This window comes from Bombus huntii, chromosome 2 (assembly GCF_024542735.1).
Source record: "Bombus huntii isolate Logan2020A chromosome 2, iyBomHunt1.1, whole genome shotgun sequence".
Classification (NCBI taxonomy): domain Eukaryota; kingdom Metazoa; phylum Arthropoda; class Insecta; order Hymenoptera; family Apidae; genus Bombus; species Bombus huntii.
This window is the reverse complement of record NC_066239.1, coordinates 12,829,653-12,849,747: the sequence shown is the minus strand read 5'-3', so window position 1 is coordinate 12,849,747 and position 20,095 is coordinate 12,829,653. Positions and strand designations below refer to the sequence as shown.

At 37.4% G+C, this 20,095-nt stretch overlaps 2 protein-coding genes across 2 annotated transcripts in view; one reads left to right on the top strand and one right to left on the bottom strand.

Annotated features, from left to right (window-relative positions):
- Positions 1–7,670, top strand: part of LOC126876962 (head-specific guanylate cyclase) — a 48,293-nt gene extending 40,623 nt beyond the window's left edge. The window contains exons 4-11 of the mRNA XM_050639835.1: positions 2,837–3,182; positions 4,249–4,630; positions 4,993–5,172; positions 5,643–5,781; positions 5,898–6,064; positions 6,146–6,289; positions 6,935–7,089; positions 7,208–7,670. Of these exons, the coding sequence (XP_050495792.1) occupies positions 2,837–3,182; positions 4,249–4,630; positions 4,993–5,172; positions 5,643–5,781; positions 5,898–6,064; positions 6,146–6,289; positions 6,935–7,089; positions 7,208–7,406 (1,712 nt within the window). The 3' untranslated portion in view covers positions 7,407–7,670. The remainder of the gene's footprint in view (positions 1–2,836; positions 3,183–4,248; positions 4,631–4,992; positions 5,173–5,642; positions 5,782–5,897; positions 6,065–6,145; positions 6,290–6,934; positions 7,090–7,207) is intronic.
- LOC126877005 (guanylate cyclase soluble subunit beta-1) overlaps positions 1–15,536 on the bottom strand; it is a 111,147-nt gene extending 95,611 nt beyond the window's left edge. Inside the window, exons 1-2 of the mRNA XM_050639875.1 lie at positions 15,381–15,536; positions 11,922–12,053 (exon numbers count right to left, since the gene is read on the bottom strand). The gene's annotated coding sequence lies outside the window, so the exon portion shown is untranslated. The remainder of the gene's footprint in view (positions 1–11,921; positions 12,054–15,380) is intronic.
- Positions 15,537–20,095: the final 4,559 nt, after the last annotated feature.

Genomic DNA, 20,095 nt, shown 5'->3' with positions numbered 1-20,095 from the left:
GCTACGAACTCAGACTGCCAAGGAGCCATCGATTTGTCAAGCTTAGCTGGACGATTTGGCAGGCTGTCACAAAAGCATCACGCGATGTTCCAGACGATTGGCCATACGTATTATATAGGCGGTCGGTGACCGCTATTGATTATCGCGCGCTGCCAGTGACATTCGGTGGGAAATAATACGCGCGGCCATTAGAACTAACCGGGCCAGGTCGCTTCGATTTCCGGATTTGCAAGGGAGCTAACCGCCGCTTTATCACGGGAACTCGATTCTATCGGTCGTTTATCGACCGCACGACCTCGAGGTCGACGCGTAAATTTTTCCCACCTCCTCAACGCTTGGCCTGCACGCCGCTTATTTCCTTCTAGGAACTTACATTTTTCAATCGAGCCGCAATGGAAGATAGAAACTGCGATCGTAGAGTTTTCTACAGAGTATGTGGAGAATGAACTATGGAATGGAATGAACTATGTTCGAAATTTTATACTAGCATTGTAATTCGAAGATGATTTTAATTGGAAAAAAGACTTGAGACTTCGGTTCGATCATTCTGATATGCGTTGTTGAGTTGCATTTGTTTCGTGTTACTTCAATATCATCGTGTTTGAAACAAGCTTTAGTAATAATTCAGCTGAGTGAGTTTCTTCTTCGTCACTGTTAGAGGTAAAAAACATTCGAATCTCGCAATTCAGCTATTCGATCGATCGATTCTCTTTGTCGATATAATAAAACCCAAACGCAAAAACGGATCTGTGCTGAATCTGGATATTGGCAAAGTTCAGTACTCTTGAAATGCAAAAAGCAGTCCTTAAGCACCCCTATAATTAACGCAAGAACCATCATTCCTGAAGTGATCCAGAAATTTGAGATTGGTAATTATTTACTCAGAGAAAAACACGTACATGTATAGTAGCATAAATCGCAGATTTTGTCCAATTTACATCAATCTATCTTCTTTAAAATCTTCTTCTTAATCCCTTGAAAACTTCTGAAAAATTCAGTCAAGCTGGAAAATTCTAGAGACCAGAATTACAATAACGGAAGGTGCATTCGGCAAATCGAAATCGTCCGATTATCATCAGATTAAAAACCCTTAGCGTGTAACAATCGGAATTTTTATTTGTTTCCTCCATTTTGCTTGGTCTTTATCACAGGGACAGGGAGATTCGAGTAATTCGTCGCTGGTCGTCTCGTCAGCGAAATTACGGCCGCATTCAGTCTGCTGTGACGAATATCTCCCTGGAACGAGAGATCCAACCTCTCTGTTCTGATTTTCTTGTTGTTTTTTTTAATTGCTCCATCCATCGGGAAACATCGAACTTGCCGGACATGAAAGATATTAAACCTTCTGCTAGCTACTGGTATTTAAAACGTATAGGTATGTCGTATAAAGCACATTTCCTACGACTTTGGAATTGAAAAACAACGATGTGCTCGGGTGCGGTTAACCGATTATAAACGTGAAACATCGTAAACGTAAAACGACAATGTTGTAAACTTTGAAAAATCCTGACTTTCAGGATGTTCAAACGGTCAATACTAAATACGCAGCATTAAAAGTCGCGAAGAAAAAACGTGATCTGTTTGTTGAAATTTCTATAAGACTACGTCTGCTCACTGTCCTCGTGCGAAAGAGACCTTACGCATTCCATTGAAACGCTCGAGAAATAGCTAAGTAATTAATGAAATCAGGTTAACTGATGCGAGAGAAAATGTGAGAAAATCGCAGAGAATTTGAAGAGACAAATGGGCTTTTCGAAAAAGAATCACAACGATGTTCGGGAAACTTGTTAAGTATCGTAAATTCAGCTGAATAATGTTCCAACGATGGAGTGTGGGACTTTCGTTTCCACGAAAGAAGTAATTGCTGAAGTATTTGATTGGTGATAAACGAGGATATCGATAAACCAAGAGTTGATTGTTTGCTGCATGCAGTTTTTGTTACTGGCGAGTATTTATATGGAGGAAGTTTCTACAAATACGGTTGGTAGCTCAACGAGATTTTTAACAAACGCGTTGTCCCAGACTTTCTACCGAATCTCTTAGAGTTAAATCTAACATTGTGCGCTAGAAAACCACATTCGAATAAATGACACGTAAAAAATAAAAGTCATATCGTAGGAGGTATCGTTTCATTCATAATTAACTGCACTACACGCAAGTAAAACAAGTGAATTTACATAATTAACAGCGGTTTATTAATACTTTTCGTTGAAAAAGGAATGTGTGTTCATTTATCGAGTAATACTATCAGCAATTAACGACCTGCCATTTTCCACGCAGATACCTTGGAAAAAATATTCGAACAAACGTATAAGAAAGCAATCAAAAAACCGAATAATTATCCGTAAAACATTTCGTGTAATTTTCTGTCGCATTTGACAGTAGGTACATTTAAATTTCTGATACAATAAACCCCCGAGCATTTCCCAATCATGCACTTTCCAATCTAGTTTCAAATACTTCTTTTTTAGCTTTCTTTGCCTATTTTCTGCATGTTGAAACTTTTATATTATTCGAATCCTATAAAATCCACGATTTCCAAAGTTCGAGAACCAATTAAAACGATCGATTCACCTTCCGAAAAATGCCAATTATTCCTACTACGATTCAGCATCTATCGAAGGAACATCTAACGGTAAGTATATACCGTAGGTCACTCCTGACCCACATACACGAAACTTGTTCGAACGTAAAGCACCTAGGTCAGCGTTCGAGTTATCTGAACAAGCGGTTCGCGTCACTCTTCGCCCCCAGTTGCGAAAGGTCCATTCTACTAGGACTACGTCTAAATGACTACGTCGACTAAGTTGAAGCTAATTCAGCGAACCTTTTCCAGATGTGGACGTGAACATATTTTTCGATCAGCTTGGCCAGGAGCTGATTTATACTGCTTGCGTGGGTCTACTTGAAAGAGCGTTCCGTTGCCTCGGGAACGATCTGACGGCTTTCCTGACCACCCTCGATGGCGTGAACGATGTCGTGCAACACCAGTCCGGATCCGAGGCGGAAGCAGAGTTCGTATGCATTGCCACGCCGGAAGCGATCGAGCTTCATTTTACGACTGACCACCCGTCTGTCGCGTATCTATTAGTCGGTAGCCTAAAGGGCATCGCCAGACAATTTTATAACGATGATGCCAATGTACATATTCTACCCGATCCATACAACACCAAATTTTTTAGGTAAGTAGTTTTCGATAATGCATTTACATTCTTTTTATTTTGTTTTTTGTTTTTATTCCCTCTACAATGAAAAATCTCGTACATGCTTGTTTACAGAACGAATTTTTTTATAGTTCATTTTGCGCTTAGTTACAATCTCCAGCGAATGAAATAACTGTAGCAACGGCATATTTGAATATAAAAATTTTAATAAAGTTGGTACGCAGAGGCGAAAACATAGTCACACACGCGCAGAAAGAGGGTTGGCAGAATTTAATCCAGAAAGCGGCTCCTCAACTGCTTTTTATTCTGCTTCCATGTGCCGTTATAGATTTAAGCTGAGAATATGTATTTGAAATCTGGTACGTCCAACGGCCAACTTGCGATTTATTGATCGTCGGAACACTCGAAACGAATAATACGCACCGATGTATGATAGTTCTGTGTAACATTCAAAAGAACAATATTTAGTATTTGCTCGTTCGATCGGTAGCCGCTGTGCGTGTAGACATCGTATCGCTCGATTTACACCTATACCGAAAGAGTTCTAGAATTTGCGCCACTATAAAGTGGTCAAATATTGATCGCCGATGTTTGCAGACATTTAAACCAGGAACATACGGACAGCCTGCCGATTTCAAGAACTTCATTATACATTCGCCATAGGAAACGAATTCGTTAAATAGTAAATCTGCTTCCAATTACTTCTAAGAAAAAGACACCGTCCAAATAGTTCGAGCCCAGTTCCGTAATTAGTTCGAATTAGCTCCTTAGCTTTGATTAAGGCACCTTGTAAGGAAAATCGATTCGCACAATGTATGATAGAATGAATTCAAAAAGTAATTAGCAATCTAATATGTAGATAAGAAATTGGGATTGCTTTTGTGCATCTCTATGAAATTTGATTTGAAAAGTTATGAAGTTTGGCGATTTGAATATCTGGAGATTGAATACTTTTTGAAAATTGAAGTATTTGAAAGTCTGAAATTCAGAATTTGATCTAACCTATAACATGGTTCGACTTTGTACACTAACCCGAGGCACTCCATCCTACAAGCGTAATGACGTTCACTGAACTGCTTCGCAGGTATCGTATCACTCCAGAGCGCTATAGCGAGCATTTGGTGGTCGATCCGGAGATCGACGATAATCTCGACACGGTTACGTCCCCGTTCCGTCCACTGTCGACCGAAGCCACGGACCTACGTATGGGGGTAGCAAGCTTCTGCAAAGCCTTCCCATGGCACTTTGTGGTTGATCGACAATTAGAGCTGGTGCAGCTTGGAGTCGGATTTATGAGGATTTTCGGGCATCATCTTAACCGATTAGGAAGAGAAATATCGACGTACTTCGCTTTTACACGACCACGCGGAGTTACTTTGATCTTTCATGAGATACTGAAGCGCGCGAATACACCTTTCGTGCTCACCCTACAAAGACCGCAGGGCGTCGATAAATATCCCGCGGAGGTATCTGAATATACAATGTTATTCTTATGCAAATCGATAAAATTATTACACGTACGACGATCAGACCTTTGCCGAATTGCATATCGATGCACGAAATCAAAGATTTAACTTTTACCGTGACAGGGATCGAGATTAATCTCTGATTAAATTTTGTCACGGTTGCTGAAAGTTTGAAGGAATAATACGAGATGAAACTAAATTAGCCTTTATGAAGATCGACGCAAATCTAATTCGATCGAAGATTGTATTACGTTATACGTATTTTGAGGATATTTCTGTAAAATGTTGAAGCATCGAATATATTATCCATATCGAATAGAGTTACAAAAATTTTACTACTAATAGGATTTCAATCATTCCAGGGTTTGGAGATGAAAGGTCAGATGGTCCATTGTCCTGAATCGGATTCCATTCTATTTGTGAGTTCGCCATTCTTGAACGGTCTAGAAGGATTAACTGGTCGAGGACTTTTTATATCTGATATTCCATTACACGACGCCACGAGAGACGTTATCTTGGTTGGGGAACAGGCCAGGGCACAGGTATAATAAAATTCACATTTTATCCTCTCTCCGGTATCGTTACATTTATATTTATAGAATTCATATGAGCGACAATATTATACATTCCATTAAGTGATGCGTTATGTTATGAGCAATGTAAAAGAGAATTTCAACTTGCAATTTTATCCGTCGATGAAAATTTCATCAATGAATAGATCTTTTGAAGTATTCATTAGGATTTTCAATTGGGTAGAATGATGTTCAAATTGTAATATATCTTTAAAGGACGCGTCTGTTTGAAAAGATTTTGATTCCTCAGGATAGAGGGCAACAGCGTACAGAGCGTTACGTTCTAGATGGCGACACTATCCAGTACAGTGGATGGAATCAAACATGTGCTGATAAAGTCGTTCTCTTTATAAATCCATTATTTAAATTCTCTTTTTTTTTTTAAATTATATAATCATACGGAAGAATAATTTTAATTAAAAATTAATTTTCTGATGCAGGATGGTTTGAGAAGACGGATGGATAAATTGAAAAGCTCTATAGAAGAAGCAAACCTAGCTGTGTCTGCGGAAAGAGAAAAGAATGTCAGCTTGCTTCATCTTATATTTCCTCCAGATATAGCAAAGCGTTTATGGTTGGGTAAATATTTCAATTACGGTTAAACCAATAGAAAAGTCCTAGTATTTTAACTTTCGTTTCTTATTTGATCTTGAATTGTAATTTTATCTGAATTCAATTGCATATTTTTCTTTCAGGGGAGACAATCGAGGCAAAAACTTATCCTGAGGTGACGATGCTTTTCAGTGATATTGTCGGTTTTACAGAAATTTGTTCTACCGCGACACCAATGATGGTTATCAACATGCTTCAAAACCTTTATGAACAGTTTGACTCATTTTGTGGCCAGTTAGATATTTATAAAGTGCGAATTTTACGCAAATGAGTGTATTATCTTCTAAGACTTATTATGAAGATATTAATTAAGTTAAAATCAAAATTTCAGGTGGAAACAATTGGAGATGCCTACTGCGTTGCATGTGGCCTTCATCGTAACACTCACATTCATGCACAACAAATAGCTTGGATGGCTCTAAAAATGATACAAGCATGTTCTCACCATTTAACTCACAAGGGTAAACCAATAAGGGTGAGGAAATATTTACGTGTCCTTAATGTATTTTACTATTGGGTTTGTATCCCATTGAAGATAGATACATTTTAGTTGGGAAATTTTTTTAATAAATCTTATATCAATTAAAAATGTCTCCGACAATGTTAAAATTCTAATCAAATACTATACACGCATGTAGAAATGACTAATATTCCACGTTACACACATATTTCAAGGATATGGTATTTAATTGTTTACTATTCCTATTTATGAGACTATTAAAACTTTTCCCATTTAAAGTATCCCTTGCTTGCGATGACAGAAAGGATGATAAGTAAGGTGACTGCGCTACTGCATTAACTTTCAAAGTAGGTTACGCCAGATTTAATGCGATACAGGCTATAGTTCACTACAGTTAATAATTTATTACTTTGTAATTTACGTCGGTATAATTAAATATTGTATTCCTACGATTTTAAAATTCATTTATCATGTTTGTGATATTTCGAAATTTTCATATAATGATAATAACACGAAATAAATGTTACATATATTATTCCTTCCTAAAATTTTTTAATTTGAAGACTATAAACTGCAAATGTCTTCTTCTAATTGATAGAATTCCAATTTTTACTTCAATTTTTAATAAGGGAAATATTCATAATGAAAATAATATTTTAGATGCGCATTGGCATTCACACTGGAATGGTACTAGCAGGAGTTGTTGGAAAAAAGATGCCGAGGTACTGTCTTTTCGGACACAATGTTACCTTAGCTAATAAGTTTGAATCTTTAAGTGAACCTCTTCGTATCCACATTAGTCCAACGACGTATGTGTAAGTATTTTCCACTTATAACATTAAGGATATCAAATCGATAATATAGCAGTGTACTACGTATATATATTCTTACAGTAAGTCTCATGTCACTTACATTGTGATTTGTTTATGGCAGCTTATTGAAATATCCTATATCAGGATTTGATCTGGAACCACGACAAAAGGAATTCTTACCAAAGGAATTTCCAGCTAACATAGAAGGAACGTCTTACTTTCTGAATGGCTACAAACACAAGGACGTTGACGTCACTTTCCCGTTGGATTTACATATTCAGAGCGCGATCAGGGAATACGGGCTCGGGAGCAGCGTGTAGATACTTAAATAATAAAAACCATTCCAACGAATATACGTCGTTCATGAATGTCGCTATACCAACGCTACTCTGTCCATACTAACAACACTTTCTCGGTAAACGTCTGTTTCTAATGAGTTCACAAACTGGCACCGTGTAACAACGCTGATTCTAACCAGCCTAAACGGCCAATTCCCGGGCCGATAATATTTATACGCAGAGTATTAGGTTACAATTATTATATACTTATGACCATGTGAGCAAATAAATCTGTATCATAAATCATCTGATTTATTTAATTTGTCGACATTCCACCGATATCTACTCTGTCACGAATGCCACATTCCTTCATTAGCGGCCGGATATTAACGCTGCGTAACTTTATCATCCGACATTGATCGATCTACAAATTTGTGAGAGATAAAAAGACAGTTATCATTTAATTAACTTTATCATATTACGATCTAAATAATAAATAGCCTGCAGTCGAGTTTTACCAACAAACATTCTATTTCCCAAGCGTATACAACTGCGAGAATATCAATATCTCGAATGCTTACCGCGAGTCGATATAGCGCCATTCTTTCATTCCGTTCCTTACTAACCACTATCCCTTTGAAACCGACCAGTTGGTTTTATTTTTGATAAGACTTGTTCCAGATTCGAATCTTTTACAACGTGATTCTTTGTTCGTGGAAATAATAGAACAATTTGTATTCTTTACCGAAGAAGCCGGTTATCGTTACAGGCTGCTCCGTGGCGCGTTGTCGGACCAGTTCTTTCTTTCCTTCCTTCCCTTCGACCTGATACTCTATCGGTGCACTTTCCCCCGCGACATTACTTATTTACCATGGTACGTTACGTTCCCGTGATCGCGTCCGTTCCGGTTTCCTCCTCGCCACCACTGTTTCCCTTGATTTCTACCATTTAGCCGCGACGTTAATGTCTCGAATGTCGTTTCATTTGCACGAAACCCATTGTCCAAGGAAAAGAAATGTGATCGTAAAGGAAGACGAGTGGAGTACCTATGTTTAGTCGTGTTGAGATTTAAATCCTACCAACGTCTCTGACTTCCAGATCGATTTCTAAATTAGTATAGCTCTCTGTTAGTAAATACTAAATATTCTTTTAATTCTACACAGATTTTTTATTGATCGTTAAATTTCTTTATGGCTACTATCATCGCAGGCTTCAATTACATTTTATGATATATTCTCTTAGATAAATGTCATTTTACGAATAGAAATATGTTGTTCATATTTATAGTTCACCAAACATCTTGATGTTCGCTATGTTGACTCATAGATATTAATTTAACTTAAATACTACACATTATATCGAGACTCGTCAATTTCAAAATGTATAGAATATACTGTGCAAATAATCGCTCTTCTTCGAACATCGTAATTGTTTTTTCGGCTTTATTTTGCAAGATCTTTGCATGACCATTTCGAATTGTCGTTTTCATGATTTCAACATGTGAATCGAATTTATCTTTCGTTCCAGAAAATAATCATAATCTATTAATAAGCATTGTAAACAAACATATTGAACAATTAAATCCATACGATGCAATTGATTGTATTAAGAATTAAAGTGTATATTACGGATAATTGTAAATATTACATGTATTAAACGTATAATGAAATAATGACGTTCAATATCTCGGTATTATATAAATATAACGTAGCAATTCTAAAAAAAATTGCACAATTTTCCAATAAATGTTAAAGGTATTAAATTAATGCAGCAAGAAACTGTAATATTTCAAGGACAACTAATTAGAACGTAGCACGAAGAAGATTTTTTAAATTGGTTATGAATTTCGTTATTATCGAATTTTATTTTCAACTTCATTGGAAATCGGTTTTTGAATAACCATGATTGGGCTGGCCAGTTCAACATGTAATAAGACAATGGTAGTATTACACTTTCACAGATCGATACTCGAGTGAACTTTACTTTCAGCTTCGGCTAAAATCTACAGATAATCATGGCACAATCTGATACAGTAGAACTCTCTTTATTGGAATGAAATTTTAGTTAGTGCCGGATTAAATGAAACTCCTGTGAGATTGAATCCACTTATCTAAATGTGAATTCCTATTATTTGAATGAGGAATCGTACGTAGTGAACGGAATTAGGAAGCCACTATTACATGAACTATCTGTCATATGGTAAGTTCTAATAAATGGACTATTACCTTTAATTAAATACTAATTTTTCTTCTATTTTGTTATAACCACACTTTATAATCACTATACGATTTCATATTTCCTTATAAAAACAGCTGACAACTAGACATGAAACAGATATTTCTTAAGTTACTGAAAAAACATGCTTTCACTTTCCGATTATTAAAAATTTGAAACCCCGTTATCAGGGAATTACAACCTTTACGCTAGACTGATTTCATACCTTTTGCACAAACTATATTGTATCATTAGTGCAACCGTGTCATAGGTAGAAAGCAGGATCGATAAATTCTTCCAATATTAACTTCGGTTGTATGAATTATTTGTTCCCTGATAGTAGCTCGAGATAAATGAAGTTCTGCCATTCGGTAATGGTTTCCGGTATTGCAAAAGTAGCCAATCACGCGTTTGTTCGAAGGGTCCCTGTACTGGTTCGTACTATGTCGACACTCATAATTCCGGAGCATACACGCGTTATTTTACCGAGTTGTCACAAAAGAAATCGGGGGAATAGCGTAAAACTAAAAAGCCGGCAAGAAAGGAATTACAAAAGAACCGGCAATGTCCTGGTTGCCTGGTTGCGCGGCCGCACACATAATACCGGCGTATCTGACCGCGTGCTTTTTCGCGTTCCTTGCCTGTGTAAACGTACCTTTACTATTTCTTATGCTGCCATTCATCGCAACGAAACCCGAGGCCGTGCAAAGAGAAAGAAATTAAACATTGGACCTTCCGGCTATGCCGCGTAATCAAACGCCGCTGAAACTAACGAAGCAGTCCGCGGAATGAGACAGACAGAGCCTGATATCAAAATACAAGAAACGAGCCGGATACAGAAAAAGAGAGAGAGAAAGAAAAAAGGAAATAGCACGCGCGAGAGTAGGCATAGGGGAATAATAACTTAGATGACGTGCAATGAAAAGTACACGTATAGAGAGAGAGAGAGAGAGAGAGAGAGAGAGAGAGAGAGGCCAGCGGAAGAAGGAGAGAAATGAGAATATCTTCCGTTTGCGAGAACGAGCATCATGAGCATCATAGCCATACAGTATTATGTCTCTTCTCTTCAAAGTATGACTATGGTGGAACGAAATTACAGGTAATGGTAGAAAATGACGAAGGGAAAGTGGTGAACAGATGAGAAAGGACGGTCGTATTGATGAACATTTATAGAGGAAAAAGCAGCTAAAGGTCGACCGTAAGAAACTACGGCGACTTCTGAAAGAAAAGTTACTTGGATTACGCTGATCGAGATGGCAATTTGGGTAATCTCTCTCAAGCTTTGTTCGATAATACTCATTTGGAGCATCCGATAGAGATATTTTAGAAGATATTCCGGTCAATTTATTATTCATTGCGTGAACAGATTAATATAATAATACGAGAGTAATTTGGAAAGTTTAAAGGTTAATCCACAGATAATAGGAATATTTGAAATATTTGGCATGATAAAACCGACCATTCATGTCATAAACGATCTTAAAGTCTAATAATTGAAAGAATATATTGAAAAATGAAAGAAACTTGAAACCCAAAGTCGTATATTATCATTATCGGATCACGTGAATTTTTTAAGTAATCCTGGTGAAAAAGAAGTGATTGCTCAATTTCGAGAACATTCGTCTAATAATGACGTCCATTCATCCGTCAGTCTGTCGACAATGGGTGCAAATTAAGCTTGACTGAACGGAGCATCCTAAGCAAGAGATAATTTCTTTCTTCCACTAGCTGATTCATAATAATTCGAATTCGGTAAATATATTGTGTGTTGAAGTTTACAGTATCTCCGCTTTACACTCGAAATGTACATTATTCCATCCGAATGAGTACATTGTTCCCGTGCCAGGGATCCTCCTTGCAATAGATTGCTCATTGTACGCTAATGCACCGAAGTAATCGATTAGCGAGCACTTCTGTGCATTTAGAGAATCATCGGACGTGTATGTCAGACTATTAATTAGGTGACGCATCTGGGCTCGCGGCCACCGTACGAAATTTCACAAGTTTCAAATCCGTTTTAATTGGAAACGCGAGTATCATCGATCGAACAAAACGCGACAACTCACCGTAATATCTGTTGAATGAAACGTAATCGATGCTAATGAAAGTATGAAAGTATTTTGCGCAATATTCCGTGTCACTGAAAATAATTTGAACGAAGTTCATTTCCTTCAATTTAACGCGTTTCTACATTTTTGTCTTTACGCATTTAATTAGTTATGGTAAAATACAAAAAAGAAAAAGGGATGAAATTGAGAGAAGTTAACTCGAAGGATAATAACTTACAAGCGAGTTAACTTTCATTTTTACATAGCTACGTAAATACTTTAATAAGATACTCACGTGGTTAAACGCTGATGGTAGGATATTTCAACTATCCCAAGTTTAATATACGCGGCATTATCTACATTCTCAGCTTAATTACATTCTCTTAATAGTTTGTAACAGCTCCAAGTAAACTGATACTGAGGTATCCTGAAATTAAGAAATCATTTTATTATGCGAAAGAATCGAAGTTCAGTGAATTATTCGAATTATTTGCTACTAATGATTTACGTCTATGTTTTTGATATTTAAAGATATGTAAAATTATCCACGGAAAACTGTTGAAAGATAAAAAGTATTCGCAAAAATGTTCGCGACTAAAGTATAGTACAAACAAAAGAACAGAACACGAGGAAAAGTTGTGCATCATGGAGTTCTATACTTATACAAGCAGGTTAATGAGTGAAAAAACTTGGATGGACATTGTATTTAACTGAAGTAATGAAAGTTTACCAATTACCAGAGGAACAATGTTTGTTAGATACTTTGTATATTTTTCACGCCTTATAATTAACTAATCGTGTTGAAAAATGTCACGAATTGATTTAAGCTTAGGGTTGCGTTATATCGTGCAACTGGAACAACTTGAAAATTGCGGAATATGTAGATACTTCGAAAACTTTATTAATTTCCGTTGAATTTCCATTCATAGGATTTTAAGAATTGCTTTTTTAGAATTTTTTAAAAATATCACAATAAAAATAATTCTTTGACATTTGTATAGAATTAAATAATCGATAATTAAATAAATAAGGAATATCTAATAACACTTATTACTTCGTCACAGCTATAACTGATTTTATTAGCAAGTTTTAATTTTACGCTCAGTTTTTGCTAGAGAACATAAACATTTTTCATTCTTCACGTTTTAGTCCCTGCTCATCCTCTTCCCATGGCGAACAGGACAAGTATGAGACAATGAGACAGGCTTGAAAAATTACCGCAGTACTGTCTACTGCAAAAGTTTCATTAAGAAACACTTGGTAATTTATTTTCGCACCTACAACCGTGTAAGTCCTCTCTTTTTATTCAAATCTTAGTAAACAGAATCAAACAAGTCTGCTACAGAGGTTCTTAACAAAAAAAGATTAGAAGTTCTTAAAAGAAAGAATCCTTAGAGAAAGGAGATAATGATTTAACATCTGCGGGTAAAATCGGTATAAATATGTATCAACAATATTTCTACTTTATGACGGTATCGATCTTCTTTCATCTTTGAAAGACTGTCATAAAAGCTGCATAAACTGGAAGAAAATGCAATAAAGTCGAAACTACTTCGTTATCAATTAGAACATCTTAATGGAATGCTTTCGACGGAATATGTCATATACAACACGATTTCCGATTCATACCTGTTCTCCCATATCTATTCTCATAATGCGAGCACGAATGCACGATATTGAGATACGCGTGTATTCTTTGTGCCGTTTCATTCAACTGTCTCTCTGATCGATTCGCTTATTCGATTAAACTGCAATGACTTCCGGCTTTTGGAAACGATCCGAATATTAAATATTTAGCGAATACCTCGCTGCGCAGTCGTTTATACGTACCAAAATGTCTTCTTCCCTCTTGTTGACAAAAAAATATTCGAGTATAAACATGGCGCGGTCGAAATTGTTATACACGCGGACAGAAGATTATTCTTTATGAAAGAGCAAATCAAACGAGCAGAATAAAATTTGTTCGCCCGAGGCAGTTTTCGAGGCATACATACACATTTATATAGCTAATATAAAATACGGTCCATTGATTACTATAATGCTCCTTATAGTTAACTATGTAAGTGTATAATATATATATTTTTGAAACTAAACCTTGAATGACACTAACCTTTGTTTATTTCTGCGTAAGAAATCATTTTCTGTTTCTCATTATAAAATATTTTTGACCGCACCCCGAACATATGCATACGAGAAAGAAGGAGAGCAAAAAGAAAGGAAGGTACATATACAAGCACAAGTTAAAATTATTGGTATTACGAAACCAAAAATTTATCGCGGATACGAAAGCTTACATCTCGTTTCCGACTAACGTACTGAATTTTCAAACGCGCAACACCAAACCCTTTAACCATAATAATTCTACATTGTATACGTATCGTCAATATCGTACGCAATTCACTACGGAAAAATATTTCATGGACAATTTATCCTACGATCGGAATAACGGGACGTTATTTGGTATTTCTCGGAGTTGCACGAAATCATGGTTGATTCGGTTAATCTGTTCACGCGCGGGAAGAGATCATATAAAAAACTATTCTACGTGAGATATTATTAGCGTAAAAAGATATTTTGTCATGAATGGGATGAGGTCGAGAGACGATGCATGAAATACACGAACGAGGGGACTATGGTGAATGGAACGTAATTTATTCAATTGCTACTAATAAATGGTGTACTCCCGAACAGCACGGTAGATACGCGCGACTAAAAATTCGCCCGCCATTGCCACTCCCTCTGCATTCTGATTTAACGTTGATCAATCGTAACTTCGGCGTTCGAACACTAACATACACGAAGAGAAAACGAACGATCCATTTCCACGACTGATTCGTTCCACAATGGCTATTGTCTCTGACGCGTTTATTTACGCTTGGCAGCCTTGCCGACTAACATTTCACGAGCTTAAAAAACGCCGAATACAAAGCTGTCGCTAACGATTTAAGTCGCAATAAATACAATTATCCAATTGCAAAGGTAACGTTATAACCTACATATCGAACGATGGTTACGTACAATTCATCCACGTTAGTTCGTATTGAATAGTGACCACGAAGCGAGAATATCGGCAACACGATGCGTTCTCGCGTATAGATTAAAAGGAATTCCCATGATCGAATCGATAGAAGCGAAGCGTGCTCGATCTATGAATTCTAAAGTTTGCGCTGGAACTATTGGATTTAAATTACACTCATCGAACATTTACACCTGTACAATAGAAAAATATAGTCGACCATACGTCCATCATGTCGCGCGTAGATTCGACTCTGTTTCGAGATAACTCGTGCCACGTGCTCGCCAAATGCGTATACACTATACATGCGTCTTCGTATGTATTCACAGTCCAAAAGAGATTGTTTACCGCGACCCGCGTACCGTCGTGTGAATGTCGACCGTGTTTACCGAGGGGGCTTGGGAACTTCTTCGTAGAAGTGAGGTAAGAGCGATAAACAAACTAACCTCGAAGTTTAGTGGTTACATGCTAGACTGACAGTTAGATATATTATACATATACATACTTGTGACTTACGATGAACTTAAATTATACCTCTGCTCTGGTGGCAGTTTGAGGTACTTCAATAAAAGATTTGACTTTGATCTTATAGATTTCAATTCATAGTTAAATAACTAATCTAAAAAATCTACGAAACGTCGGGCACTTCTTATGAGATACAAATTTTAGCCTATAAAAGATGACTTGAAACGATATATTGAAGAAGTGGATAATGCATTTAGAATGAATGATTCTTACCATTGAACGTGATCACGACGCATAAAATGTACAACGTCGTACCAGGATCGCTGTCTCGTTATATTTACAAAAATCGTGATTGTTATTTTCGGATGGTATTTCTGCATCGGTGAATCGCGAAGGATTTGATTTAGGATGTGCAGAACCCGTACGAGAAACGTACACTCGAGTTTCTAAGGAATCGAAATACAGAGAGACCGGCCAAAGACGCGTGACGCTGTAGGTCGGGTATCGGCCGCCAGGAGCGCAGCAATCGCGTACGCTAGCCTCAAGACTTTCTCGACACTCAGTCTGCCGGAGTCTGCAGCGCGCGAAAGTTGTATGTGCGACGCATAGCGTGTGTTATATCGGGCTCGTACAGGATTTCGTTCGCGCGTCAGTGCTCTGCGATCGACAGTTTCTTTATCTTTGTGCAACGTAATGTGACAATCGGGACGCACGCCTCAGTTTGTGATCGATATCGATTCTCGCGGTATCGAACGTGGATAAATAGATCGCAAGTGTCGCTGTTGTCGTTTTTCGTTTCTGTAACTCGTCGAACGCGTTACCACGTGATTTTTCTCTAGAAAGTTTGTAACGCGGAGGCAACCGTGTTTTTCGTGCGGCGACTTACAGTGAGTGTTTTGATCATTTCCGGAGTGTGATTAATTTGCGAGTCGTTCCGTGAGCCTTCGATGTATATCGATATATACACGATGTACGCGTTGCGGTGAAAACGGAGGGAAAAAGAATTTAAGCGGGAGTGGCGTTGGTAGTTTCGTTCGTTTCGTTTCGTGGATCAGCCACTCTCTGTCTTTGTGTGTGTCGCAGCTGCGGCGTCTCTCGCAACTGGCCAAAAGAAGCAGAGAAGGAAAAGGAGCAAGGTTGCTGGTGGCGGCTCCGATTGACGGATAGGATCGTTCCAGCTTCCAGCAGCGGGCAGAGCGTCCACCTTGTATGGCAGTAAGTGTTGATATTTTTTTTTCTTTCCTCGACCGGACTATATTATTCTCTTTCTCCGCGCGCGTCTTTGACTATGACCTTCTTGGGATGTACACGAATAAGAGTAGTCGATCTCTTACCTTACTAACCCCCTCCCTCCGTGGCACACGAGGCAGACGGTACATTCGAACACGCTCTTTTCTTCGAGTAACCTGGACTCGCTCGGAATGGAATCTTGCCTTGGGAACACGAACCACCACTGTACGAGGAACTTGAACGTTCATCTCTTTTCTCTCTAGACCTTTCGTTGCTTGAACTTCGGTGAGCAACCGGCAAGAAATGATCGTCGTGCCCTGATCGTTCGATTTACAATGTTTTCGCGTCCTCGACAGTACTTAAAAGCCGTGCACCATAAAGTTATAGTAATTCTTTCCGAAACGAAGTACCATCGCATTGTCGTTCGAAAGTTCAGAACACCGAACCTGTAGTTGGCAGGTATTTGGGAGCAAGTCGACCAATCAAAAAACAGTGCCGATCCTACGCGGTCGTTCCCTAACCGTTACAAAATGCCCTGATTGTGTTTAGTCCTTTCGAATTAACACGCTCTCTAACGTCGCCTTTCAAAGGTGTTCCAACGTGTACCGTAGATTATGCGTTAGAATAAATCACCGTTTCTTTTATCGATTCCTTCAGTTGTGTTTCTAGGTTTTCATGTTGTAAACGTTTTACGTTATAAACGGTTATTTAGGTCTTAAGTATACTATGTATAAGTTATAGGCATCTCTATACTTTCAGCGAATTTCATTGATACACGCTATAAAGGAATAATACATATATGCGTTCTACTTAATAGTTCTTATGTGTTATATTTGAAGAAAACAGAAAATGTTTCTGTTTTACATAATTAAACTCAGTGATTTAAGTATAGGTGTAACATCTAGGTAATATTTTGTGCTCGTGGTGATAATCGTAGTAAATTGTATGTTATCTATAGGAAATATTCTTATATAAAATACATAGTACTTGCAGGGATAATGGTACCTTTTAGTGCGAATTTTTTAATAGATATATATCTCATTTATATAAATTCCTATATAAAATCTGAAATTCAGTAAATTTATAAAAAATCCAGATATCTAAGTTAACCTACTTACTGTGCTATTTTTTATATAATCCTCAACATACTTTCTAATTTCCCTCAAAGCTACTATAGTGCAGGGCCCTTAATGAAATTAATGATCCTTTAAAGAGATACCAGAAATGTTTCATTGATTAAATTCCATTCACTGCTTCTGAGATAATGCACCCTTTCTACTTAAGTGCATTTAAACCTCCAGTTTAAAAAACGCTCTTGCTCTGAGTAGTATGCATTTTAAGTAGTCTTCTGTGTAATTTACACTATATAGGTACAATATTTCTATGAAAATTATTTGTTAACAAATAATCGTGTTATCATGTTTTTCCATCGCTATAGTTTTCTGATTTCAAACAAAATATGAAAGAATTGTCATTTCAATTTATCGTCGGGTTTTTTTCACACTATTAAAGGTATTTTTGTTTGTTAAAACAAAAAGGAAATAAAAATTTGAGAAGTGAAACAGTGTTAAAATTCGTTGAAAGCGGACCACTGTCATCGCTGTGTCACTCGCGTTTCTAAAAAAGAATCTAAAAAAGAATGAATCAAACCTGGGGCTACTCGACCGTAACATTCTCCGCATTCTCTGCTACCACTAGACGCTGCTAACCGACTGCGCGAATTCATTCGGTTGCGAGACATCCTGAAATCGAAGACGCATCACGTATCGCGTAACACGTATCTCGGTACAAAAATTCCTCACGTCGGCAATGTTTTCGGTGGCTGTCTGCTACGACACCATGACGCGTGAATCCGCGTAAGATAGAAAATCCCGCTTATCCTGGAGAGGAGCTATATGCCCGGTTACACGGGAACGCGACCGGTAAATGGTGACACCAAGAAAGGGCCCCCAGGTGACACGATACACGCGTCTCTGTACGCATTTCATGCAGAAGTATCTCGAGCGACATTTGTGAGGCAAAAGAGGAGAAAAAGAGAAGAAACCAAATAAAAAGAAATATAAAGAAATAAGAAAAAAAAGAAAACATATTGGAATTTTCTTTATAATTGCTTAAAAGTTTAAACATTCGATAGCAGATAAACGCGTATTAGCGAACAAAAACAAAGAAAACAAAAATAAAATGAAAAAAGAGCGAGAAACGAAAAACAAATCCAAAAGCCAGGGTGCCAGGGTGCGTAACGCATTGGGGTCGCTGGGTTTCCGAGTTTGCTAGCCACGCACGTAAATCTGCCGGAGAGTCGTTAGTCATGCTTTATTTCGCTTTAGTTTTCCGTACACGCTGAAATAGCATCAACTTTCCAGGAAGGGGCTGACTCACGCGCTTTTGAAATCCATTCAGAAAGTGACGAATGCCCATGCATGCCACGCACTACCGCCGGCTGGCCGCGCGCCACATGTGTGCCGGCTAATGGCTCGTCTTTCGTTTTATTGCCGCATATGCTGACAATGAAACGTTCCATGGATTTCGTTTTAGCCCCGGTTATCTCTACGACTCCAGAAATTGAATACCGATCGAAGAAGATCTCGATTCGGTTTCTCCGCTGCTGGGTAACCCAGGCCAACATGTGGTATACTTTCGTTCTTATGGATCTGAATATCTGTTACTTAGCACATTGCCGATAGGTAATGGGAATTCTCGTTTTCGTATAACATATGTCGACGATTGGAAGTGAAACTGACAATGAGAAATCTCGTTTTGGAACATTTGGGTTATTTCTCCAGTGTTTTTCAAATAATGATAGCTTTTTTTCTTCGAGCTGGCGACCTTTTCAGGTTATGATAGAAATTGAGTATTTTGAACTTGACTAGAAATTATTTTCTGTTATTAACATATTCTAAAGGTAAATATTTTAGTAGAGGAAATAATACATTTATGATAAATAGGGAAAGATTTTTCTACCTCACAGTTAGCGTTTCACAGTTAATGTACTGGTGACCTAATTTAAACGAAGGTATTATCTTCCGCGTACATTTCAAATTGCTTACTCTTAATTAAGCTGTAGAGTATATCACCTTTCATATAAGAATTCTGTAACCCAGTCTAATTGTAGGGAAGCAGAACGTTATGTCAGGTTGCAAGGGCTTTATTCGCATCTTTGGAAGTAGGATATCGATGTAATTTAATTATCATAAGTTTTCAGAAACTTGTTATTATTAATGAAGTATTTAAGACGCTTTACAAACCTTTTGTAGATCCATTTACTTGTGAAAGCACGAATTATACATCGATTAAAGAAAATTTTCTTAGAATTATCAAATAATATATTAATTTAAGCTATATTATCGTCTTATGTTACTTAGAAAACGTGAGTTTAATTTATCATAAGTAACACTTTTGGAACGTGTTGCCGGAATTGACGGAAATTTTTTCTTATTTTAATTTAATGTTTGACGGGGATAACATTTAATGCGAAATTAAATGCGAAAATAAATAGTTTTGATAAATGACTTTAAAAATCCATGCAACTGTCACATAACGTGTTCACTCGGTTTTTACTTTTTATACACTGCTGATTGCGTTCTACGTACACAATACAGCACGATTTCCAAGCCATATTGTTGTTCAGCGAAAATTAGTTTGGCTCTGGAGCATGTGTATGAGAACGTTTTGCTTCCAAAAAATTGAATGAAAAAGGTATTTTCACGATTGTATCGTAGCCTCGTAATTTGTAACAATTTGTAACGTTTTAGAAATCG